Source organism: Mustela putorius, unplaced genomic scaffold (genome assembly GCF_011764305.1).
Source record: "Mustela putorius furo isolate JIRA1106 unplaced genomic scaffold, ASM1176430v1.1 tig00000281_pilon_pilon_pilon, whole genome shotgun sequence".
Classification (NCBI taxonomy): Eukaryota; Metazoa; Chordata; class Mammalia; order Carnivora; family Mustelidae; genus Mustela; species Mustela putorius.
Window position 1 is genome coordinate 3,533,074 of NW_025421343.1, and position 27,225 is coordinate 3,560,298.

The 27,225-nt window shown below is 36.9% G+C and overlaps 1 protein-coding gene across 7 annotated transcripts in view; it reads left to right on the forward strand.

Moving 5' to 3' along the window:
* The window catches only part of ALMS1 (ALMS1 centrosome and basal body associated protein), a 197,324-nt gene that overhangs the window by 83,277 nt on the left and 86,822 nt on the right, over positions 1–27,225 (forward strand). For all 7 annotated transcript variants that reach the window (XM_045079016.1, XM_045079011.1, XM_045079013.1 and 4 more), the window contains one exon: positions 10,534–12,371. In XM_045079016.1, coding sequence (XP_044934951.1) covers positions 10,534–12,371 — 1,838 coding nt within the window. The remainder of the gene's footprint in view (positions 1–10,533; positions 12,372–27,225) is intronic.

The following is a 27,225-nucleotide window of genomic DNA, read 5'->3' on the forward strand; positions in this document are numbered from 1 at the left end:
TCATTTTCAAGGAAATTTTGCATGACTAGTAATCCATGTTTGATTTCTTTGTAGGGAGTAGATTTTTGCTGTTAGTGCTAGGTGATTATGTTTGCAGGCATACACGTGTGTGTTTCATTTTATGTGTGTTTCATTTTATGGGACAGGGCAAAACTATTTTTCTGGTTTGTGACATTGAAGTCTGTGACTTCTGGTAGTAAACTGAGCAATGAGAATAACGTAAGCTGATAAACTCAAAAAGATCTTATAAGTGAAATTTGTAATTGAGAAATTATCTCTGGAAATTAATAAAGGACATGTATCAGCTAAAGAGTACTTTTGTAACCTCAGTACAATTTTTATAAGGTTCACCCATTTAAAGTATATAATTCTGGTTTTTTTTACTGCACTGTGTAATGTTCAATAATTAATTTTAGAACACTTTTTAAATTTTTATTTATTTATTTGACAGACAGAAATCACAAGTAGGCAGAGAGGCAGGCAGAGAGAGAGGAGGAAGCAGGCTCCCTGCTGAGCAGAGAGCCCGATGCTGGGCTCAATCCCTGGACCCTGAGATCATGACCTGAGCTGAAGGCAGAGGCTTTAACCCACTGAGCCACCCAGGCATCCCTGATATTAGAACATTTTTATTATCCCCTCTCCTCCCCTTAATTCTCCTAGCCCTGGGTAAAAACTAATCCACTTTCTCTATGGATTTGCCTCTTCTGGAAATTTGATATAAATGGATTCGTATGTGATCTTTTATGACTGCCTTTGAATTCCGTATGTTTTTAAGATTCACCCATGTTGTATAGCAGCATGAGTACTTTCTTTTTATTGCCAAATAATATTGCTTTGTATAGATACTACTTACCCATTCACCAGTTGATCTACATTTGCTTTTTCCTATTGTTTTGCTCTGTGAACAGTGCAGCCAGGAACATAAGTGTACAAGTTTTTAAGTGGTCATGTTTTCATATCTTCTGTGTACATACCTAAGAGTGGAACTTCTGGAACAAATGTTCAGCATTTTAAGGCACAATAAATAGTTTTCCAATGTAACTGCACCATTTTACATTCCTATTAGCAGTGTATGAGGGTTCCAGTTTCTCCACATTCTTTCTCACTTATTTTCTTTTTGATTATAGTAGTTCTATTGATTGTAAAATATCATTGGGTTTTTTTAATTTTCTAATGATTAATAATGTTGAACATCTCATGTGCTTGTCATTCTTTGCAAAATTTATCTTTGCAAAAATGTCTGTTCCAATCCTTTGCTCATTTTAATTTATTTTTTTAATTTTATTTATTTATTTTTTTAAAGATTTTATTTATTTATTTTACAGAGAGAGATCACAAGTAGGCAGAGAGGCAGGCAGAGAGAGAGAGAGGAGGAAGCAGGCTCCTGCTGAGCAGAGAGCCCGATGCGGGACTTGATCCCAGGACCCTGAGATCATGACCTGAGCCGAAGGCAGCGGCTTAACCCACTGAGCCACCCAGGCGCCCCTGCTCGTTTTAATTTAAATTTTTTTATTTTTATGTTATTTTATGTTTTTATTTAAATTCTAGTTAATTAACATACAGTGTAATATCAGTTTCAGGTATACAGTATAGTGATTCAGCACTTGCATGCAACAAATGCTCGTCACAAGGGCACTTTTTTCCCCCTTCCTTTGTCCATTTTAAAATAATTTGTCTTTCTGACTGTTGAAAATTAAGATTATTCTGAATATTAGTCCCATGACAGATGTACTGCAGATATTTTCTCCTATTCTGTGTGCTGTCATTCCACTTTTTTGATGGTGACATTTGAAGCACAAGTTTTTTATTTTGATAAAATCCGACTTACACTTCTCCTTTATTGCTTATGCTTTTGGTGTTACAGTAAGAAATCATGGCATAGTTCAGAATTACAAAGGTTTATCTTTTTTGAAAGAGATTTGGTTTTTGTTTTTATATTTAGGTCTGTGATTCCTTTTTAAGGCAATAAAAAATTTATCTTTGAAAATTCTGTAAAATACGCATAACATAAAGTTTACCATCTTAACTTTTTTTTAAAGCTTTTATTTTTTTGACTCTCCTGTTCAGCGTCATCATGGCGACCAGCACCGTGTGCCCAACCTGTTTCTCTCTCCCTGTTTATGTCCCCCTTGGAGGGCAGTGCCTGTATCTTTTCCATTCTCTGTTTCTAGTTAGGTGCTCAATAAATATTTTTGAATAAATATATGAATACGAGTATGGCCCAAGAGTTGTTTTCAGTATTTCTACTAAGAATGTAAAGTCAGGGCAGCTGCTTCCTTTCCCATCCTGCCTGTCACCCTCAAGTTCTAATTTCTCTCAGTTCTAAGTTTTAAATGCACATGCATCCTCCTCTTGCACCTCCTCCGTGAAACCCCCTAATTCCCTGTATAACATCTCCAGTTCTCCTGATCTTTTGGAGAACATTTGAAGAGAAGTTTGAGAAATGCAAAATCAAGTTACCTGTAAATGATCCCTCTCAGCCAGCAGAAATAAATTAGATGACCAAATCCCAGCCAACAGAGAGGGAGGGTTCATGGTGCCTTCCTTTTATACATTTAGTTCTTTTTCATTATAAAGGAAATGCATATTTCTTTTTTTTTTTAAGATTTTTATTTATTTACTTGACAGAGATCACAAGTAGGCAGAGAGGCAGGCAGAGAGAGGGGAGAGGAAGCAGGCTCCCCGCTGAGCAGAGAGCCCGATGCGGGGCTCGATCCCAGAACCCTGGGATCATGACCTGAGCCGAAGGCAGAGGCTTTAACCCACTGAGCCACCCAGGTGCCCCAGGAAATACATATTTCTTTAAAAAAAAAAAAAAGATTTTATTTATTTGAGAGAGAGAGAATGAGCACAAGCAAGGGGAAGGGTAGAGGAAGAGGGAGAAGTAGACTCTCTGTTGAGTAGGAAGCCCAGTTTAGGGCTTGATCCCAGGACCCTAGGACCATGACCTGAGCCAAAGGCAGATACTTAATTGACTGTGCCACCCAAGTGCCCCCATCTTAACTACTTTAAGTATGCAATTCAGTTGTGCTAACAATATTCACACTATTGTACAATTGATCTCCAGAACTCTTCTAAGAAAACTAAAATTATATCCATTAAACCATAACTCCTCATTTCCTTTTCTCCCCAACCACTGACAACCACCATTCTAATTTCTTTGTCTATGAATTTTACTCCTTTAAGTCTCATAAAAGTGTGATCATAACAGTATTTATTTGTTACTATCTTACTTTGCTTAGCATTATGTCCTCAAGTTTTATCCATGTTGTAGCACGTGTCAGTTTCTTTCCTTTTTAAGGCTAATTTTCCATTGTATGTATATTCTACATTTCATTCATCCATTCATTCATTAGTGGTCACTTGAGTTGCTTTCATCTTTTGATTATTTGTGAATAGTGCTGCTATGAACATGAGTGTACAGATAACTCCTTGAGACCCTACTTTTTAGTTTTTTTGGAGGTACAGGCCCAGAAGTGGAATTGCTAGGGTCATTCTATTTTTAAGTTTTTATGGAACTGTCACATATATGCAATTGTATATATTATACAGGTTCATATACTTGTGCTGCCTATACCCATAGAAGTAATTTTTATGTATGGATTGCAAATTCATTCTTTACACATGAATAATCATTTGTCCTAGCATTGAAAAGACTGTTGTTTTCCCATGAATTTTCTTGGCTCCTTCATTGAAAATCAAGTCACCATAAATGTTAGTGTTTATTTATGGACCATCAGTTCTGTTCCCTTGATCTGTATATTTATCCTGTGCCAGTATTACCCTGTTTAGATTACCTGTTTAGTAAGTTTTGATATCAGAAAGTGAGTCCTCCAACTTTGTCCATCCTTTTTTAGGGTTGGTTTGTCTACTATGGGTCCCTTGAATTTCTACATGAATTTTAGGATATGTTTGTCAGATTTTTGAAAAAAAAAAAAAGAAGCAGCAGCAGCAGCCAGGTGGGATTTTTTTTTCCCCACATAGCAGTATTCATTATTTTTTCACCACACCCAGTGTTCCATGCAATCCGTGCCCTCTATAATACCCACCACCTGGTACCCCAACCTCCCACCCCCCCCCCCGCCACTTCAAACTGCTCAGATTGTTTTTCAGAGTCCATAGTCTCTCATGATTCACCTCCCCTTCCAGTTTCCCCCAACTGCCCTCTCCTCTCTAACTCCCCATGTCCTCCATGCTATTTGTTACGCTTCACAAATAAGTGAAACCATATGATAATTGACTCTCTCTACTTGACTTATTTCACTCAGCGTAATCTCTTCCAGTCGCCAGGTGGGATTTTTGATAGGAATTGCCTTGAACCAATAAATCAATATGGGGAGTATTGCTATTTAACAGTATTATCTTTAAATACATTGGGTCAGTTTTCCATTTGTTTGATTGCCATAATGTTTTTTCAACAGTGTTCTATAGTGTGCTAGTTTTATATTTATTTTGGTAAATATGTTCTTAGGTATTTTATTTTTTGTGCTATTGTAAATAGAATTGTTTTTTTAAGTTTCATTTTTGGATTGTTTGCTGTAAAAGTACAGTTGAGTTTTGTATATTGAGCTTGAATCCTGCAACTTTCCTGAGCTTGTTTCTTACAATCTGGTTGGTTTTGTGTGGTTTCCTTGGAATTTTTTATATGAAGATCTTGTCATTTGCAAATACAGTTTTACTTCTTCCTTTCCAATCTGGATTTCTTTAATTTCTTTCCAGATTGTCCTGGGGAGGACATACAGTATGATGTTGAAGATAGGAGGAAGAATGGACATACTTGACTTATTCTTGTCCTAGGGGAAATCATCTAGTCTTCAACCATTTGGTATCATTTGGTTGGTTCTTCCAGTCCATAAACATGGAATATATTTTCATTTTTCATTTGTGTCATCTTCAGTTTCTTTCAGTGTTTTTTACAGCTTTCAGTTAGGTCTTAAGCCTCCTTGGTTAATTTTAGTCCTAGGACTTTTATTATTATTGGTTCATTTGTAAATAGGATTATTTTCTTAATATCTCTTTCTGCTACTTCATTATTAGCATATAGAAATGCAACAGATTTCTGTGTATTAATTTTGTGTCCTACTTTACTGAATTAATTTTTCAGTTCTTACTAGAGATTTTTTGGTGGAGTCATTAGGATTTTCTTTATACAGTATTATGTCATCTACAAATAGTGAAGATTTTACTTTTTCTTGTCTTGCTGCTGTAGCTAGGACTTCCAGTACCTATGTTGAATTAAACTGGTGAAAGTGGATATCCTGATCTTGTTCCTGACCCTAGGGGAAAATTTTCCTGCTCTCAGTTTCTCACCATTGAGTATGTTAGCTGTGGGATTTTCATATGTGGCCTTTATAATGTTGAGGTATGTTCTCTCTAAACCTACTTTGTTGAGGGTTTTTATCATGAATGGATGTTGTACTTTATCAGATGCTTTTTGTGCATTTATTGGGATGATCTTATGGTTTTATTCTTTCTCTTTTTAATATAATAATGCTACAAACAATGAATGGCTCAACCAAGAAATCAAAGAGGAAATCAGAGAATACACGGAGACAAATGAAAATGAAAACACAATGGTTCAGAATCTTTGGGATACAGCTAAAACAGTTCTCAGAGGGTAGATTATAGTAGTACAGGCCTACTTCAAGAAGCAAGAAAAATCTCAAAGAATCTAACCTTACACCTAAAGGATCTAGAAAAAGAACAAAGTCCAGAGCCAGTGGAATGAAGGAAATAATAAAAATTAGAGCAGAAGTAAATGAAATAGAGATTTAAGAAACAATAGACCTGATCAATGAAACCAGGAAATAGTTCTTTGAAAAGATTAACACACTTGATAATCCTTTAGTAAGACTTACCAAAAAAAGAAGAGAGGATTCAATAAATAATAAAATCAGAAATAAATAATATCAGAAATGAAGGAGGAGAAATAACAACCAATACCACAGAAATGCAAAGAATTACAAGAATATTATTAAAAACTATATGCCAACAAATTGGGTAACCTAGAAGAAATGGATAAATTCCTAAGAAACATATCACCTTCCAAAACTGACTCAGAAAAAAAACAGAAAATTTGAACAGACCAATTACTAGCAATGAAATTGAATCAGTAATAAACTCCCAACAAACAAAAGTCCAGGACCTGGTGGATTCACAGGTTAATTCTACCAGTCATTTAAAGAAGAGTTAATACCTATTCTCAAACCATTCCAGAAAATAGAAGAAGGAAACTTTAAGATTCATTCCATAATGCCACATTACCCTGATACCAAAATTGTATAAAGACATTACAGAAAAATAGTACTGTGGGCCAGTATGTCTTATGAACATAGATGCAGAAATCTTTGACAAAATATTAGCAACCTCAATCTAATAATACATTAAATAAAATTATTTACCATGATTAAGTGGGATTTATTCCTAGGATGCGAGTGTGGTTAAATATTTGCAAATAAATCAACATGATACATTACATTAACATGCAAAAGGATAAAAACCATATGGTCATCTCAGTAGATGAGTTTTTAAAAATTATTTTATTTCATATTTAAATCCAATTAACATTTAAGGCTACCTTATGGTTTCAGAGGTAGAGGCCAGTGATTCATCAGTCTTATATAACACCCAGTGTTCATTACATCACATGCCCTCCTTGATGTCCATCACCCAGTTACCCCATCCCTCCATCCCTACCCTCTTCCAGTGTTTCCTATGATTATGAGTCTCATATGGTTTGTGTCCATCTCTGGTTTCATCTTGTTTTATTTTTTTCCTCTCTTTCTCTATGATCCTCTGTTTTGTTTCTTAAATTCCACAAATGAGTAAGATCATATGATAATTATCTTTCTGTTATTGACTTATTTTGCTTAGCATATCCTCTAGTTACATCCACATTGTTGCAAATGACAAGATTTCTATCTTTTTTTTTTTTTAAGATTTTATTTATTTGACAGACAAGATCACAAGTAGGCAGAGAGGCAGGCAGAGAGAGTGGGAAGCAGGCTCCCTGCTGAGCAGAGAGTCCGATCCAGGGCTCCATCCCAGGACGCTGGGACCATGACCTGAGCTGAAAGCAGAGGCTTTAACCCACTGAGCAACCCAGGTGCCCCAAGATTTCTTTCTTTCTTTCTTTTTTTAAAAAAAATTTTTTTAAGATATCATTTTATTGATGGCTGACTAATATTCTGGGGTGTCTCTGCATCTTCACCAACATCTGTCATTTTCTGACTTGTTAATTTTAGCCATTCTGACTGGTGTAAAGTGATAACTCATTGTGTTTTTGATTTGTATTTCCCTGATGCCTAGTGATGTTGAACATTTTTTCGTGTTGGCCATTTGTATGTCTTCTTTGGAGAAATGTCTGTTCATGTCTTCTGCCCATTTCTTGCCTGGATTATTTCTTTCAGTTTGATAAGTTCTTTATAGATTTTGGGTACTAGTTTTTTATCTGATATGTCATTTGAAAATATCTTCTTCTCTTCTGTTGGTTGTCTTTTGATTTTGTCAACTGTTTCCTTCGCTGTGCAAAAGCAGTCATAGTTTTAATTTGCATTTCCTTAATGTAAATGGTATTGAACACATTGTTACACCCCTATGCCCCATCTCTGTTCTAGTAAGAGAAATGCTGGGGTTTTATTCATTTTTCTGATTGGGTTGTCTTTTTTTTTTTTTTTAAAGCTATTAAGGTTTCAACGTCCTTATGTGTGTTAGATACAAGTCTTTATTGGATATAAGGCTTGGAAAATTTTCTTCCAGCCTATAGCTGGGAGAGAGAGGGACCCATCATTGCTGCTGTAAGGAAAAGTCCAGTTACCCTGTGTGGTCTCCACACAGGAAGGGGTAGCTCCTTACCAGACATCATGGGTTAAAAATAGGTCCTGGGCCCCTGCTTGGCCATCTCTAATACCTTGGCTTAGATGTTGGGGTGTCTTGTCATTTAGCAAGGATAGAGGTTTAGGCTCCTCATTTAGCCTTTTCTGATATGAGAAAAACAGGTGTCCCCCCCCCCACCCACCACCGTGGTGTTTGGCTGGAATAGAGCAGTTATGGTCTAAAAGTTTTCTGTCTTGTTAGACTTTGCTTTTACTGTTTTGTTTGTATTGTTTTGTTTTGTTTTTTTAAGCTAACGAGGGTGGGTTTTTATTAGAGACTTTGTCTATGCCCCTTTTTTCCTGTGTTGCTGGCCTCTTTAGCTCCTAAATCCGGAATATATGAGTTACAAAGAAAACCCAGGGATTTCACTACCATGTCCTTCCTCTGGTCCCAGAATCCCTAGCCCACCTGCCTTCTCTCCATCTTTCAGATAATTCTTATGTTTTTTTATATATAATGTCTAGGACTTTTAGTTACACTTATCAGACAAATAGGAGAAGGTACAACTACTCCATTACATCAGAAGTGACAGCATAATTTTAGGTATTATTTGAAATCAAATGTGGCTGTTACCATCACATAGGATGCCAGGTAATGACTTCATAGGTAAGACAGAAATCTCAAAGAAGTTTTATCTTTATTGTAGCTTAGCTTCTGATCCAGTACCCCAGAAAGAAGTACTCATTCTTTTTCCTATTTTTAGGAATAGTCCTTTACTTATTCTTTTTTTTTTTAAGACTTTATTTATTTGAGAAAGAGAGACAACGAGAGAGAGCATGGAAGGGGAGAAGGTCAGAGGGAGAAGCAGACTCCCCATGGAGCTGGGAGCCCGATGCGGGACTTGATCCTGAGACCCCAGGATCATGACCTGAGCCAAAGGCAGTTGCTTAACCAACTGAGCCACCCAGACGCCCCTCCTTTCCTTATTTTTATTGGTATAATATTAGGGTATAGACCAAGCTTCTGTAACAAAGAGACCCCCAAATGCAATGGCTCACATATGGTATTTTATTTTCCTTTTCTATAGTAGTCTAGGATAGGAACAGGAGCTCTGTTCCTTAAAGGTATCCAAAGACCCAAGCAGACTTGGCAGCTAAGCCATTTGCACACATGGCTTCTGAGATTGTTCTAGATATTACCATTTTCAGCTGGCAAGAGTAATGCTGATGATAGTGATGGTGATAGTAGGGGAACATCGAGGTCAAGAATTTGATTTTCTAAGGACAGGAGGCAGAATTTATACTTACTGCTTTTGCTTATATACCGTTGGCCTAAACTTAGTCATAACGGTCATACCTAGGTAAAGGAACCTGGAAAGGTCTCCAGTTTTGTGGCCATGTGACCAGCAAAAGTTGGAGTAAGGGACCTCTGTTACTAAAAGCAAATAGCTGAGAATGCTGAGGGACCAAAGTAGTCTTTACTTTTGTTAGTTTAGTGAAACATTTTTGAAAAAAAATTTTAAGATTTTATTTATTTGACACAGAGATCACAAGTAAGCAGAGAGGCAGACAGAGGGAGAGGGGGAAGCAGGCTCCCTGCTGAGCAGAGAGCCCAATGTGGGGCTTGAGATCATGGCCAGAGCCGAGGGCAGAGGCTTAACCCACTGAGCCACCCAGGCACCCCTAGTGAGACATTTTTAGAAGAAATTAACAATGTGGTCTTACATACACAGACATTTCTCCAAAGAAGACATGGAAATGGCTAATAGACACAAGAAAAAATGTTCATCATCACTAGCCATCAGGGAGATTCAAATCAAAACCACATTGAGATACCACCTTACACCAGTTAGAATGGCCAAAATTAGCAAGACAGGAAACAATGTGTATTGTAGAGGATGTGGAGAAAGGGGAACCTTCTTACACTGTTGGTGCGAATACAAGTTGGTGCAGTCACTTTGGGAAATAGCATGGAGCTTCCCTATGACCCTGCAATTGTACTGCTGGGTATTTACCCGAAAGATACAGATGTAGTGAAAAGAAGGGCCATCTGTACCCCAATGTTCATAGGGTGCCCTTCAATGGACGAATGGATAAAGAAGATATGGCCCATATATACTATGGAGTATTATGCCTCCATCAGAAAGGATGAACACCCACCTTTTTTTAAGAACATGGATGGGACTGGAAGAGATTATGCTAAGTGATATAAGTTAAGCAGAGAGATTCAATTATCGTATGCTTTCTCTTGCTTATGGAGCATTAGGAATAACATGGAGGACATGGGGAAAATGAGAGGAGAAGGGAGTTGGGGGAAATGAGAGAGGGACATGAACCATGAGAAACTGTGGACTCTTAGAATCAATCCGAGGGTTTTGGAGGGTGGGGGTGGTTGGGTGAGCCTGGTGGTGGGTTTTATGGAAGGCATGAGTTGCGTGGAGCACTGGGTGTGGCATAAACAATGAATTCTGTTACACTGAAAAGAAATTTTAAAAAATTTTAAAAAGAAAAAATAATGTACCATTCGGGGGGGGGAACTATGTGGTCTTAGTTATCATGAGCCATTTTATCCTATAGTTAACTGTCCTTTTTGTTATGTTCCTACCTGTTTTATTGTAATAGATCAACAGGACCTTTGTGGTCAAATCTTAGCCTGGATTATGTAACTGGTTTATATAAGTATTCGGACTAAAAGTAAGAACTTGTTTATATCTTCTAGGGTGTACGGAGTCCACGGGGAATAGAATGCAAGCCAGAAGCTGTATGTAGTCACATTATTATTGAGAGCCATGAAAAAGGATGTTTCAGGACTCTAACTGCTGAACAACCACAATTGGATAGTCACCCTTGTGTTTTCAGATCTGCTGACCCCTCAGAAATGATCAGAGGACAACGGAGTCCATCATCATGGAGAACCAGACACATCGACCTTTCCAAATCACTAGACCAGAGTAACTCCCATTTCAAAGTTTGGAATTCCTTGCAGTTACGAAGTCATTCCCCATTTCAAAACTTTACAGCTGATGACTTCAGAATTAGCCAGGGTCTTCGAATGCCATTCCATGAAAAGATAGACCCTTGGCTCTCAGAATTAGTAGAACCTGCTTCTGTGCCATCTGAAGAAATGGATTGTCATTCTTCATCACAAATGCTGCCCCCAGAACCCTTGCAAAAGTTAACTACTTCCATCACTTTTTCATCTCACCGACATTCTAAATGCTTTTCAGATTCCTCTGTTTTTAAGGTTGGTGTTACTGAAGGTAGCCAATGTACTGGAGCCTCTGTGGGGGTATTTAATTCTCATTTCACTGAAGAACAAAATCCTCCCAAAGATCTAGAACAGAGAACCTCTTCCCCTTCGTCATTTAAAATTGTTAGTCATTCACCAGATAAAGCTGTGACTATCTTAGCAGAAAGTGGTAGACAAAGCCAAAAACTATCTGTTGAACATTCTCAGCAAGAAGAAGAACTCTTAGAAAGATCAGATTTTAAAGGCAGTGATTCTGAGCCCAGTACCAGTGAAAAGGGTAGCAATGTCAAGGAAGTTCATTTTTCTGATAACCATACCTTCATTAGAATGAGCAGACCTAGTTCCACACTAGGAGTAAAAGAGAAGAATGTAACTATAACTCCAGATATTGCTTCGCACATTATTCTTGAACAACGAGAGCTCTTTGAACCAAGCAAAGCCTCACATGCGGATCACCATGTGAGAAAACATTCTCCCCCTCCTCAACATCAAGATTACATAGCTCCAAACCTTCCTTGTCGCATTTTTCTTGAAAAACGAGAACTCTTTGAACAAAGCAAAACCCCACATTTAGATCATCAAATGAGAGAAAACCACTGTCCCTTTCCTCAAAGTCAGGATTATATAGCTTCAGACATTCCTTCTTCCATTTTTCTTGAACAACGTCAGCTCTTTGAACAAAGCAAAACCCCAGATGTAGATCACATGGGAAAATACCATTCCCCTCTTCCTCGAGGTCAGGATTATATAGTAGAAAAGAATAACCAGCATAAGTTTAAATCATACATTTCCAGTATGATAAATGTTGAAGCCAAATTCAATAATGTGTCCCAGTCAGCCCCAAATCAGTGTACATTAGTAACATCTGCATCTACTCCACCCACAAATAGAAAAGCACTTTCTTGTGTTCGTATAACTCTTTATCCCAAGACTCCTTCCAAGTTGGATAGTGGAACCTTAGATAAAAGATTTCACTCATTGGATCCTGCTTCTAAAACAAGGATGAATAGTGAGTTTAACTCTGACCTACAAACTATATCTTCAAGATCATTGGAACCAACCTCCAAATTATTGACCGGTAAACCTGTAGCACAGAATCAACAATCTTTAGGTTTTCTAGGACCTAAATCTTCACCGGACTTCCAAGTTGTACAGTCTCCTCCTCCAGATAGTGATACTATTTCCCAGGACTTGAAAACCATACTTTTTCAGAATAGCCAGATAGTAACTTCAAGGCAAACACAAGTGAACATTTCAGATTTGGAAGGATATTCCAGTTCAGAAGGGACTCCGGTATCTGCAGATCGGTGAGTCTCAATGCGATGAAAAGCAAGCTGATGGAATTTGGGATAGAGGGTTTTAAATACTTAAGCAAATGTAAGTTCTTGGGGGAAAGGCAGTACAATTTTTCTTAGGGGAGGTTGTAACTGACTATTCTTCTAGAAGTCTTTCAAGACATAAATGCCTAGGTAAAAGAGAATGTCTGAAAGTAATGTATTTATAATTTCAGAGGGCTTTTGACAAGACTTGGCATTGAGTGTTTCAAAACATCACATTACTTTGGGAAGAGTCTTTGATCATCCCATCGTACAATTTACTAATTGTTTATTGTATTGGAAATATGCTGAACACCAGGCTTTGGGATATGTGCATGTTGCTCACTCTCGTGCTTGTTTCTGCATGTTCTCTCTCTCTCCCTTCTTGGTTTCCATTTCATGATTCCCCTAAATATTTAGTATTTATAATGAAAAGTAACTTTCCAGCAGAGAATCTTGGCTTACATCACTTTAGTCAAGTTATCAAGGGTAACATCACCAGTAATGCATGTCAATATAATGTTCTCTTTGATGTGATACCCCACTTTACAGTGTATTATAGGGAAGGAAACCCAGGTCAGGACTAAATGCATTACATTTATACTATTCAGACTAATTTTAAGACTATCATTAATTCAGTTTTACATTTTGAATCCTTTAAAATACAGCTAAACAGAATTACCCTGCGTGTTTCACGGTCTACCTGATAGTTGAGAAAGCAGCATATCGTAGTGAAGAGCCTGGGCTCGTAAAGAAGGAAGGGAAAAAAGGTTTGTTCAGCATCCACGTGTGGTGGTCACGGCAGTGAGGGACTTCTGTATGTTATCTCATTTAATGCTCATGATAACCCTATGAGGTAGGTTTTTTATTCTCTGGGAAACCAAGATGCTAATATTGCTACTTTGTCAGCAGACAGTATGGTCTCACGTAATGCTGGGTTTGGGGGGGTTTTTTGGCCTTTTTTTTTTAAAAAAAAAAATTTATTTATTTATTTATTTTTTGAGGGTGGGAAGGGTCGGGGGAGAGGGAAAGAAAATCTCAAGCAGGCTCCCCTGAGCCATCCAGGTGCCCCCACACATACTGCTGTTTGTAAGCAGCAGAAGAGGCATTCTAGTGCAGTCTGTTTAAAGCAAGAGGTCATTCACTGCATGGTAGCGTCTCCCCAAACCTTGAACCCTGCTTTCAGCTTCTCTATCAGCTATTCTCCTGGACAAGTCATTTAATATCTTTGGTACTCATATGTGGATAATGGTTGGAGGAAAGGCTTGAAAAGCTGCCGGAAGGCCCCTTATAGCTCTAAAACTTAGTGATTTAGATTGAATTGGGCCTGAAAAACAGGGTCATTCTCTGCTTTCAGTATTATAATACTGAATTAGTGTTGAATTCCTCAAATGAGAAGAAAATAATAGGTGACTATAAATATAAACTAATAATAATGCCATTTGTCTAGAACGTACTAAATGCCATTTGTTATAGTAGATGTGAATATCATTTTATACTTAATATAAACATCAGGATTTTAAAATCCTTAATACTTGGAGAAATTTAATGTTTGGCCCAATACCAGTGCTTGGCTATTGTTAAGTGTTAAAAGGTGGCATTTGAATCTAGTTTGTCTCACTCCAGAGTCCATAGTAGTTCAAAGGGTACCTGGGTGGCTTAGTTAGTTAAGCATCTCCCTTCAGCTTTGGTCATGACCCCAGAGTCCCAGGATGGAGCCCCACATTGGCCTTCCCTCTCAGCAGGGAGTCTGCTTCTTTCTTTGACCCTCCGCCCTCTTGTGCTCTCTCTCTCTCAAATAAATAAAATCTTTAGAAAAAACAACAGTAATTCAAACCACACACACACACACACACACACTAATCTGTATACATATGTGTATATACATATGAATAAAATGTGTAAGTATGTGTATAGTTTTAAAACTTCTTAATTTTGAGATTAAGTTTACAGAGGTATTAGAAAAATAGGAAGATTTCTTGTATTATTTATTGCTATGTAACATATTACTCTAAAATGTAGCAGCTTAAAACAATATTAATATGAGTTTCTATGAGTCAGAGATCTGGGTGAGGCTTAGCTGGGTGCTTTGGGCCCAGGGTCTCTTATAGGGTTGCAAACAAGGTATTGCCTGCAGCTGTAGTCCCATATTGAGGCTTGATTGAGAGGATATGCTTCCAGGCTTGTTCACATGGCTACTGGCCAGAGACATCATTCCCTTCCTTCCATAAGGCAGCACAAATATGACAGCCAGATGTTCCTCAGAGTGAACATGTGAGAGAACAAGGAAGGATACCCAAAACAAACGTCATAGTCTTTGCAACCTAACTTTCTATGTGAATCTCACCACTTCTGCCACTTTCTCTTCAGTAGAAATGAATCACTATTTACTCAAGGATTCGGGATTACACAAGGGTGTAAATACCAGGATTCAGAGATCATTGGGGAATATCTTAGAGGGTGCCAATATATCCTTTACCAAAGATTGCTCTATGTTAACATCTTGCCATAACATCATAACCATAAAACATTTAACCAAAACTAAGAAACTATCCTTCATATAAAATTATACCTAAAATATAAACTGATTTGGTTTGGATTTCACCTGATTTTTCCACAATTGAACATTTTTTGCTTCAGATCCAACCCAAGATCCCACCAAGATTCCACCTTGTGTTACAGTTGTCATGTCAACTTTATTTCCTCCACTCTGTGGCTGTCCTTGTTTTTATGACATTGACACTGAAGAGAAGTGATTACTTATTTTGGAGAAAGTTTTTACTTAGTTTTACTTGATGTCTGAGGAGTATATTGAGATTATGCTTTTTCTTTTTTTTAAGATTTATTTTTTAATTATTAACATATAATGTATTATTTCAGGAGTACAGGTCTGTGATTCATCAGTCTTAACATTATTCACAGCACTTTCATTGCATCTCATTAGGGAGCAGCACATTAAGTTGATATGCATTACTGGTGATGTTAACCTTGATCACTTGGCTGCAGTGGTGTCTACCAAGACTCTCCACTGTGCAGTTACTGTTTCTCCTTTGTATAAATACTAGGTATTTGAGGGAGAAACTGGTAGACTGTGTAAACATCCTGTTTCTGCTTAAACTTTGATCACTAATTTTAGCATTCATCACTGGATCTTGCCTGTAGCAATTATTACTCTGGTATTCTAATGGAGTTTTTATATTTCTTTCATTCTTATTAAGTGGAATTTTTCTATAAGCAAGAGCTATTGTTCCTTCTCCATTTATTTATTACTTTATTAATGTACATCAGTATGGATTCCAGGGCATTTATTTCATTCTTTGGATTGTAAGCAATACTACTCAAATTAATCCAGTTTTAGCTATTGATAACATTTTCATGTTGGCTATTGTACCCTGCACTAGCCCCTCTGCCGCCCCCATCAGCCATTTCTCCCAAGAACTCTTGTTTCCTGTTCCCTCCCTCCCTCCATCCCTTCCTCTCTCCTTTCTTCCTTGTTTTACCTTTCATTTCTTTTTCCCTTCTTGAAAAAAGGATTTGTTTTTTTCTAGCTTTTTTGACACATAATTTACATAAAACATTGTGTAAGTTTACTAAGGTTTGTAGTGTGTTGATTTGATGCACATATATTGCAAAACAATTACCACTATACATTAGCTAATACCTCTGCCCTGTCACATAATTGCCTTTACTTTTTGCGGTGAAAACATTTAAGGTTTTCTGTTTTAACAACTTTCAAGTGTATGATATTATTGTTAGCTATCATTACAATGCTGTGCATAGATCTCCAGAACATCTTCATCTTCTAGTTGGAAGTTCATATCCTTTGACCACAATCTCCCCGTTTCTCTCACCCTCCAGTCCCTGATCACTACCTTTCTACTCTTCTACTCTCTGTTTCTAGGAGTTTGGCTGTTCTGGGTTCCACATATGTATCATACAGTTTCTGTCTTTCTCTGTCTGACTTTTTCACTTAGCATAGTGCCCTTAAGGTCCATCTGTGTTGTTGCAAGTGCAGAATTTCCTTCTTTTTAATGGCTGAATAATATATAATATATAGATATGTATAAATAGCACATCTTTATCCCTTCATATATTGATGGACACTTGGGTTGTTTACAGATTGGCTATTATGAATTAATGACGTAGGAGTGTAGATCTCTCTTCAATATCCTGTTTTCATTTCCTTTGAATATATACCCACAAATGAGATTGCTGGCTCATATGGCAATTCTGTTTTTAAGTTTTTGAAGAATCTCCATACTGTTTTCTGTAGTGGCTGTATCAGTCACATTCTCACCAACCAGTAGTGCACAAGGGTTACCTTCACTGTGTATCCTCACCAACATTTATCTCTTGGCTTTATTTTTTTTTTAAGATTTTATTTATTTATTTGAGAGAGAGCACAAGCTGTGGGGAAGGGTGGAGGGAGAAGGTGAAGGAGTCTCCCCACAGAACAGGGAGCCCTCTGTGGGGCTCAGTCCCAGGACCCTGGGATCATGACCTGAGCTGAAGGCAGATGCTTAACCGACGAAGCCACCCAGGTGCCCCTTTCATTTTTCTTTTTGATAATGGCCATTCTAACAGGTGTCAGGGAATAATAGCTCATGGTTTTCATGGAGCTAGAGGGTTGTGTTTTCCTGATGACTAGTGATGTTGAGCACCTTTTCATGTACCTGTTGGCCATTTGTGTGCCTTCTTTGGAAAAATGTCTGTTCAATTCCTCTGCCCAATTTCATTTTTTAAATTTTTATTTGAATTCCTGTTAGTTAACATACAGTACAGTTCCAGTTTCAAGTGTACAAAATAGTGATTCAGCACCTCCGTACAACACCTGGTGCTCATTACAGCAGGTGCACTTACCAATTTCCCTAACGTACCCAACCCATTGCCTCCAACCACCTCCCTGCTGGCAACCATCAGTTTGTTCTTTATAGTTAAAAGTCTGCTTCTTGGTTTGCCTCTCTCACATCCCCCCACCCTTTGCTTATTTGTTTTGTTTCTGAAATTCCACATGAGTGAGATCATATGGTATTTGTCTCTGACTAACAAGTATAATACTCCTTAGCTCCATCCATGTTATTGCAGATGTCAAGATTTCATTCTTTTTATGCTGAGTAATACTCTGTTATATGTATATATACACCACATGTTCTTTTCATCAATTGATGGACACTTAGGCTGTTTTCGTAATTTGGCTATTGTAGATAATGCTACTATAAACATCAGGGTGCATGTATCCCTTTGAATTATTGTTTTTATATTTTGGGGGATAAATACCCAGTAATACAATTGCTAGATGGTAGGGTAGTTCTATTTTTCACTTTTTGAGGAACCTCCATATGGTTTTCCACAGTGGCTGCACTAGTTTGCATTCTTACCAACAGTGCAAGAGGTTTCCCCTTTCTCCACATCCTCAGCAACATCTCTTATTTCTTCTGTTGTTGGCATTAGCCATTCTGACAAGTGTGACGTGATCTCTCATAGTTGTGACTTGCATTTCTCTGATAATCAGTGATGTTGAGCACCTTTTCGTGTCTGTTGGCCATCCCTAGGTCTTCTATGGAAAAATGTCTGTTCATATCTCCAGCCCATTGTTTAAATTTATTTTTTAAATTTATTTGACAGACAGAGATCACAAGTAGGCAGAGAGGCAGGCGGAGAGAGAGGAAGGGAAGCAGGCTCCCTGCTAAGCAGAGAGCCCAATGTGGAGCTCGATCCCAGGACCCTGGGATCATGACCTGAGCCAAAAGCAGAGGCTTTAACCCACTGAGCTACCCAGACACCCCTCCAGCCCATTGTTTAATTGGGTTATTCATTTTGGGGGTGTCAATTTGTTTGTTTCTTTATTATCGAGTTTGTGTGAGTTCTTTATATATTTTGGATATTAATCCCGTATCAGTACATGGTTTGCAAATATTTTCTTCCATTCTGTAAGTGGCCTTTTTATTTTGTTGATTATCTCTTTTTTTTTTAATTTTTTATTTTTTTATAAACATGTATTTATATCCCCAGGGGTACAGGTCTGTGAATCGCCAGGTTTACACACTTCACAGCACTCACCAAAGAACATACCCTCCCCAATGTCCATAACCCCACCCCCCTTCTCCCAACCCCCCTCCCCCCAGCAACCCTCAGTTTGTTTTGTGAGATTAAGAGTCACTTATGGTTTGTCTCCCTCCCACTCCCATCTTGTTTCATTGATTGTCTCTTTTGATGTACAGAAGATTTTTTGTTGACACAGTCCCATTTACTGAGTTTTGTTTTTGTTGCTTGTGCATTTGATGTCACATTTAAAAAGTCATTGCCAAGATTAATGTCAAGGAGTTTTTCCCATATGTTTTTCTCTAGTACTAATTTTCAGGTTTTATATTTAACTCTTGCCCCATTTCAAATTAACGTTTGTGAGTGGTATAAGATACGGGTCCAGTTTCATTTTTCTGCACATGGTTATTCAGTTTTTTTCAGGACTTTTCCTCATTGAGTATTCTTGGATCCTTTGTCAGATATTACTTGACTGTATTTGCAGGGAAATATTTCGGTGCTATCTATTCGGTTCATTTGTCTGTGTTTCTGTTTTGATGCTACTACCATACTGTTTTGATTACTGTAACTTTGTAGTGTAGTTTAAAATCTTGAAGTGTGATGCCTCCAGTTTTGTTCTTATTCAAAATTTCTTTGGCTTTTTGGGGTCTTTTATGGCCTCATACAAATATTTTTTTAATTTAATTTCATTTTTTTCAGTGTTCCAAAATTCATCGTTTATGCACCATGCCTAGTGCTCCATGCAATACGTGCCCTCCATAATACCCACCACCAGGCTCATTCAACCCCCCCCCCCAATCCCCTCCCCTCCCAAACCCTCAGTTTGTTTCTCGGAGTCCACAGTGTTTTATGGTTTGTCTCCCCCTGCAATTTCCCCCAGCTCACTTCTTTCCATCTCCCATGTCTTCTGTGTTATTCCTTATGCTCCACAAGTAAGTGAAGCCATATGATAATTGACTCTCTCTGCTTGACTTATTTCACTGAGCATATCTCCTCCAGTCCCATCCTTGTTGGGATTCATCCTTTCTGATGGAGGCTTAATACTCCATTGTATATATGTACCATATCTTCTTTATCCATTCGTCCATTGAAGGGCATCTTGGTTCTTTCCATAGTTTGGTGACTGTGGTCATTGCTGCTATGAACATTGGGGTACAGATGGCCCTTCTTTTCACTGCATCTGTATCTTTGGGGTAAATGCCCAGTAGTGCAATTTCAGGATAATAGGGTAGCTCTATTTTTAATTTTTTGAGGAATCTCCACACTGTTTTCCAAAATGTTACACCAACTTGCATTCCCACCAACAGAGTAAGAGGGTTCCCCTTTCTCCACATTCTCTCCAACACTTGTTGTTTCCTATCTTGTTAATTTTGGCCATTCTAACTGGTGTAAGGTAGAAGCTCAGTGTGGTTTTAATTTGAATCTCCCTGATGGCTAATGATGATGAACATTTTTTCATGTGTCTGATAGCCATTTGTATGTCTTCATTGGAGAAGTGTCTGTTCATGTCTTCTGCCCATTTTTTGACGTGATTATCTATTTTGTGTGTGTGGAGTTTGAGGAGTTCTTTGTAGATCTTGGATATCAGCACTTTGTCTTTAGTGTCTTTTGCAAATATCTTCTCCCATTCCGTGGGTTGCCTCTTTGTTTTGTTGACTGTTTCCTTTGGTGTGCAGAAGCTTTTTATTTTGATGAAGTCCCAAAAGTTCATTTTCACTTTTGTTTCCTTTGCCGTTGGAGACATATCTTGAAAGAAGTTGCTGTGACTGATATCGAAGAGGTTACTGCCTATGTTCTCCTCTAGGATTTTGATAGATTCCTGCCTCATGTTAAGGTCTTTTATCCATTTCGAGTTTATCTTTGTGTATGGTGTAAGAGAATGGGCTCCATATAAATTTAAGAATATTTTTTTCTCTTTGTGTGAAAAATGCTAGCGAGTGTTGATGGGGGGATTACATTGACTCTATCACCTGTGATGTCTTCTCTTTCATTGTTTATTTTTATTCATTTGTGACTTTTCTTTTTTCCTTAGTTTGGTTAAAGATTTACAATTTTCTTTATCTTTTTGAAAAAAAAAAAGATCTTAGTTTCATTATCTTTTCTGTTGTTTTTCTGAACTTTATTTCATTCATTTCTTCTCTGATCTTTGTTACTACCTACCTTCTGAGTTTTTTCCTTGAGGTGTAAGTTAGGGTATTTGAGACCTTTCTCTTTTCCTTTCCTTTTCTTGTTTCTTTTCCTCTTCCTTTCCTTTCCTTTTCAGGAGAGAGAGAGTGTGCATGAGCAGGAGGGAGGGGCAGAGGGAAAGGGGGAAAGAGAATCTTAAGGTCAATTAATGGGGCTCAGTCTCACGATCCTGAGATCATGAACTGAACTGAAATCAAAAGTCAGACGCTTAACTTACTGAGTGAACCAGGTGCCTCAAGACCTTTCTTTTTTCTTAATATAGGCATTCATCACCATAAACCTCCCTCTTTGAACTGCTTTTGCTTCATCCCATTGATTTTTGTATATTGTGTTTCCATTTTCATTTGTTACAAAATATTTTTTTGCTTTCTCTTTTGATTTTTTCTTTACATATTGATTGTTCAGGACTATATTGTCTAATTTCCACATATTTTAGAGATTTCCTGTTTTCCTGCTGGTATTAGTTTCTAGTTTCATATTATAGTGGCATGATTTCAGTCCTCTTAAATCTGCTAAGACTTGTTTTGTGACCTAATCAAATGTGCTGTCCTGCAAAATGTTCTGTGTGTGCTTGATAGGAATGTGTGTTCAGGAGCTGTTGGATGGAATATTCTATATATGTTGGTTAAGTCCATTTGGTCTAAATTATAATTCAAGTCCAACATTTTCTCACCTAGAAGATCTATCCATTGTTGAATTGGAGTATTTAAAAACATAAAAGTTCAGGGGGCAAAATGATAGTGATTTTGTGTGTGATCAAACTTGTTATTATATAAAATAGGTTGTTAAAACTATAAGAAGTTTTATGTAAGCTTTATGGTAACCACAAGGCAAAAACATGGTAGATTCGTGAAAAATCTGAAGGGAATCAGAACATAATCTTTTGAAAAATCAACAATTCACAAAAGGTGGCAGCAAGAGAGGAAGAAATGAACAAGGAAACTGCAAATCAGCCAGAAAAAAAATAATGAGATGGCATTAATTAAGTCTTTACCTATCAATAATTACTCTAAATATGCATGGATTGAATTCTCCAATTAAAAGACATAGAGTGACTGGATGAATTGGGGACAAAAAAAAAACCAACAACACGACCCAACGATATGCTGCCTACAAGAGACTCATTAGCTTAAAGACATACAGGTTTAAAGTGAAGAAATGGAAGAAGATACTCACTCCGTGCAGGTGGTGACCAAAAGAGAGCAGGAGTAGCTATATTTATACTTATATTGGACAAAATAGACATTAAGCCAAAAGCAGTAACAAGAGACAAGGAAGGCCATTATGTAATAATGAAGGGGACAATTCATCAAGATTGTATAACAATTGTACTCCCAACATTGGAGTATCTAAGTGTATTAAGCAATTACTAAACATATCTGAAAGGAGAAATAGATAACAATACAATAATAGTAAGGGGCTTCGGTACCCTCTGTTGACCAGTGGAGAATAGTATTTAGAAACAAAGGTATAACACCAGATTGGCTCATTGTTACTAGGATGTCCCTGCTTCTAGTAATTACTCAAGCTAAGAATTATATGTATATATATATTACTTCATATATATACCTACTTCTCTACTTGTTCCTATCTCTATCAGTATGTGTGTATGTGTTTATGTTTATCTGTATATTTAAGTATTTTTATTTATTTATTTATTTAAAAAGATTTTAGGGCACCTGGGTGGCTCAGTGGGTTAAAGCCTCTGCTTTCGGCTCAGGTCATGATCCTAGACTCCTGGGATCTAGCCCTGCATCAGACTGTCTGCTCAGCGGGGAGCCTGCTTCCCTTCCTCTCTCTCTCTCTCTCCCTGCTTGTGACCTCTGTCTGTCAAATAAATAAACAAATGAAATCTTTAAAAAATAATAAAATAAAGGATTTTATTTATTTGACAGATGGAGATTACAAGTAGGCAGAGAGGCAAGCAGGGCGGCAGGGGGAGAGAGGGGAAGCAGGCTCCCTGCTGAGCAGAGAGCCCGATGAGCCCGATGAGCCCAATGCGGGGCTCGATCCCAGGACCCTGAGATCATGACCAGAGCAGAAAGCAGAGGCTTTAACCCACTGAGCCACCCCGGCGCCCCTTTAAGTATTTTTTAAACCACTAGTCAGTATTGATACCCTCAACTGATCTAGAGCCACAGAGTTGATTCAAGCCTCTTACCCTTATTTTTAACTTATTTCTTCAGTGGTGATACACCTGGCTCTCATTATCTACAATATATTTACCCTTGTATTTAATTAGATAGTTTCAGAATTCCTAACCCATACTCTGGTGAAAAACATTTAGTCACTCAGGTGACTAGATGCATTATAGCATCTAGTCAAAACATTGCTGACGTTTCTTAGGTCATGTTCTTTTTTTTTTCCTATACCCTTCTGTGATTCATTTATAATACAGTTATTATCATTTGTCACATCCTGCATTCTATCTTTGTTCTTACATCATGGTTCATTTTTAAAAATTTACATAGTTTAAAACTTACATTTTGTGGTGTACAACTCTTATCAATTTTGATAAATCCACCATCACAGTTCATACAGTGTTTTTCCATCAGTCCCCAAATTTCTACATGCCTTCTATTTATAGACAAATCCCTCCCTTGACACCTGGTAATTCCTCGTTTGTTCCTTCCTCTGGTTTTGCCTTCTATAGTGTCATATAAGTGAAATAATAAATATGTAACAGCCTTTAGGTTTAGTTTCTTTTACTTTGTAAAGCACATTTAAGATTCATCCCTCCTTTTTGTGAAAGCAGATTTTTTTGCTTTTTATTGCTTTATTGAAAGCAGTGATATTTTATTACTCCTTTATATTACAATTCTATTTTATAGATTACCATAGTCTGTTTATCCATGCATTCACTCTTTGGAGTGATTGCACTTTGGGGTGATTACAGTTAGAGCAGTAAACCTTTGTGTGCTAGTTTTTGTTTCTGTAGGGTAAATACACAGGAGTGGGATTACTAAGTCATGTGGTATATGTGTATATTTAATTTTACAAGAACTGTTTATTTTTGCATTTCCACTAGCATTGATACGTGTTCCAGTTACTCTACATCTTTGCCAGAATGTGGTATTGTCCACATATTTTAGACATTTTTATATGTGCACAGTGATAGTTCAACATGTTTTTCATTTGTATTTTCCTAATGGGTTTTCCTCATTTCATGTGATTTTTTTTTACCATCCTCTTTGGTGAAATGATTTTTTAATAGGGTTTTATTTTCTTACTCTTGAGTTCTGAGAGTTTTGGATAATGTGTTTTGGATATAAGATCTTTGTGGATATGTTATTGGCAAATATCTTCTTGTAGTATGTGACTTATCTTTTCATCGACTCAGTGGGTCTTTCACGGAACAAAGTTTTTTTAAATTTCAGTGAAGTCCAAGTTTACTCATTATTTTATGGTTCATGCAATTAGGTTGACAGTCCTTTTCTTTTAGTACTTTAAAAATAGTCTACTTCTGTCTGTATTTCATGGTTTCTGATGAGAAATCTACAGTTGTGGAATTGTTATTCCCATATAAGCTAGAGCAATGTATCATTTTTCCCAGATTGCCTTTTCATTTGTTTTGCTTTGAGTCAGTTCATTATGATGTTTCTAGGCATGGATTTCTTTGGTGCATCATGTTTGGAGTTTGCTGAGCTCCTAAGGGTTTATAGTTTTCATCATATTTAGGGAGTTTTAGCCCTTATTTCTTCAAACATTTTTTCTTACCACATTCTTCCTCTTCTCTTTCTACATCTCCAAAGACACAAATGTTAAACCTTTTGGTATTATCTTGTAAGTCCCTGAAGTTCTCTTGATTTTTTTTCCCCAATCCTTTTTATCCTCTGTTGTTCAGCCTAAATAATTTCTGTTGATCTGTCTTGGAGTTCACTAAGTCTTTCCCCCAACATTTCCATTCTGCTGTTGAGCTCATCCAGTGAGTATTTTATTTCAGTTATATCATTTTTTAGTTTTAAAACATCTTCCATTTCTTCTCTAGATCTTCTCTTTCTCTGTATGTTCTGAGACCTGTCTTTCCATTTGTTTCAAGGGTATCCACCCTTACTTGTTGGAAGGATTTTATAATAGCTTCTTTAAAGTTTTTGTCAGATAGTTCTAACATTTCTTTCATCCTACATTGGTGTCTCTTGATTTTCTTTTCCCATGTGAGTTGAGATTATTCTGGTTCTTCATATGCTGAGTAGTTATTGTTTGTATTTTGTAATATTTTGAAGTAACTAGTCTCATTTAAATCCTATAGAAAATTTTGATATTTTTGTTTAACTGGGCAATCAACACATTCACATTCATATTACAAATTCTTACCTGCCTTCTGTGGGTTATAGTTCCATGTGAGTTCAGTTTTCAAAGTTTTTGCACTGCTGTTCAGATCTGACATGTGGCCAGTCTGAGACTTGGACTATAGTCTGTCTCATACTTCTGTGCTCAAAGTATAGGTATGCTGTTTAGGTTCAGATCCACACACACAAATGGCTCAGGGATAGGCCCAGGAGTTTATAACATACGTTAAGGAGTTTCTTTTCTCTTTACAGTTTTTCCTTTAGCTCCCCTTTCCTGGCTCTCAGGACAGAAAACAGGAGCTTAATTTACTCCTCTCTCCTGTGTACTTTGTGTCAGTTGTAGGTGGCTTAGTACAGAGGGAACCAAACCTCCTCTGTTGGAAGAGGAAAGTTTTCCTTCTGTAATTTGTGTTATTGAGAATCATTTTCTTAGATATTCCAGCACCATTTTTGAAATTTTGTTTCCTTTTTGAATTTAGTTATAACCTTTGTCAGAAGTCAGTTATGTGTGGGTAAAAATAATTTTACTCTATTCCTCTAATATATCTATTTTTATAGTAATACCATGATGTCTTTTTTTTAAGCCACGATTTCTTGATTACTATAGCTTGATATTAAGTCTTGAAATCAGGTTATGTCCTCCTCCAACCTTGTGTTTATTTTCAACGTTACTTTTGCTACTATAAGTCCTTTGCATTTCAATATAAATTTTAGAATAAGCTTCCTAATTTGTACGTTAAAGCTTCTTGCGATTTTGTTTAGTATTGAATTGAATCTATAGATCATTTTATGAATGATTGATATCTTAAGAATATTGAGTCCCACACATGAACAGTTCTTCCCTCTTATTAATGTCTCTCAGTAATAAGTAATTTCCAGTGTTTAGATCTTGCCATCTTTTGTTAAATTTAATCCTAAATACTTGTGTTTTTTAATACTATTGTATATGGTGTTTCAGAATTTATATTTTCTAGTTATTTGTTGCTTGTATATAGAAATACTGTTGTCAAGCCAATTTATATATGTCAACAAGTTACTTTTCATTTTTAATTTTTTACTTGTTGGATCAGAGCTTCCTATGGGGTAATTGAGGGCAATGGATTCTAAGACCACAGAGAATTTAAGTAAGCTAATATTTCCGTGGTTAAGTTGAGGCATACCTGCTGTCCTCTATTTTATATTCTGTAACTCCCTTAAGATTTAGGGAGTGTCTTATCTAAATTTAATGAGATCTGCAAGTATGGTATTTATTCTTAGTAGACAATCTTATTGTCAGGGAACAAGCAGAGCAGTTTTACTTCTTCCTTTTTAATCTTCATGGGTTTATTTCTTTTTCTTGCCTAATGCACTGGCAAGGACATTCAATATAATATTAAGTAGAAGTAGTAAGAGTAGACATCTTGCCTTATTCTCTGTTTTGGGAGCAGGGGGAATAAGGTTCATTTTTTTCAAGTGTGATAGTACCTGTAGATTTTGAAAAAAGACTTATTGACTTATTTGAGAGAGACAATGGAGGAGGGGCAGAGGAAAAAGGGGAGAGAGTCCTAAGAGGAGTGCAGATCCCAGAGTGGGGTCCATCTCACCACCAAGAGATCACATCCTGAACCAAAACCAAGAGTTTCGACTGCCGCCACCTGGGCACCCCTAATAGATGATGCCCTTTATCAGATTAAAGATTTTCTCTTTTATTGTCTACTGTGAGTTTTTATCATGAGTGGGTATTGAATTTTGTCAAATGCTTTTCCTGCTTTGTTGAGGTAATCATAGGTATTTTCTTTTTTTAAAACAGTGTGGTAAATTATACTGATTAGATTTTGAATGTTAAATTTATCTTGTGTTATTGGGATAAACTTGCTTGCTTATGACATATTGTCCTTTTTTTACGTTTATTACTGATTATAGTTTGCTAATATTGGTTTATAATCTTTTTGAAGTGTCCTGATATCAGTTATGGTGGCTTCAAAGAAGAACTGGGAAATAGTCATTCTTTTATCATTGTTTGAAAGAGTTTGTGTTAGATAGGTATTATTTGATTTAAATCTACCATATCACATTTTGCTTTCTATTTGTGTCATATAGATTTTGTCCATTCTTTCCTGCCATCTTTTTTTTTTTTATTTACCCTGCATCTTTTATTATTTGCCTTATTCTTCTTATAGGCCTTTTATATACATTCTTTATTTTTAATAAAGAAATGGGATGATTCCTGCCCCAAATTTGGTTCAGATATGTGAGCTATGACATTTCTCATACTATGAGAATTTGAGAAGAAGTTTATTACTCACACAGGAACTTTTAGGGTGAGCTGGATGAATACAAACAGGTCC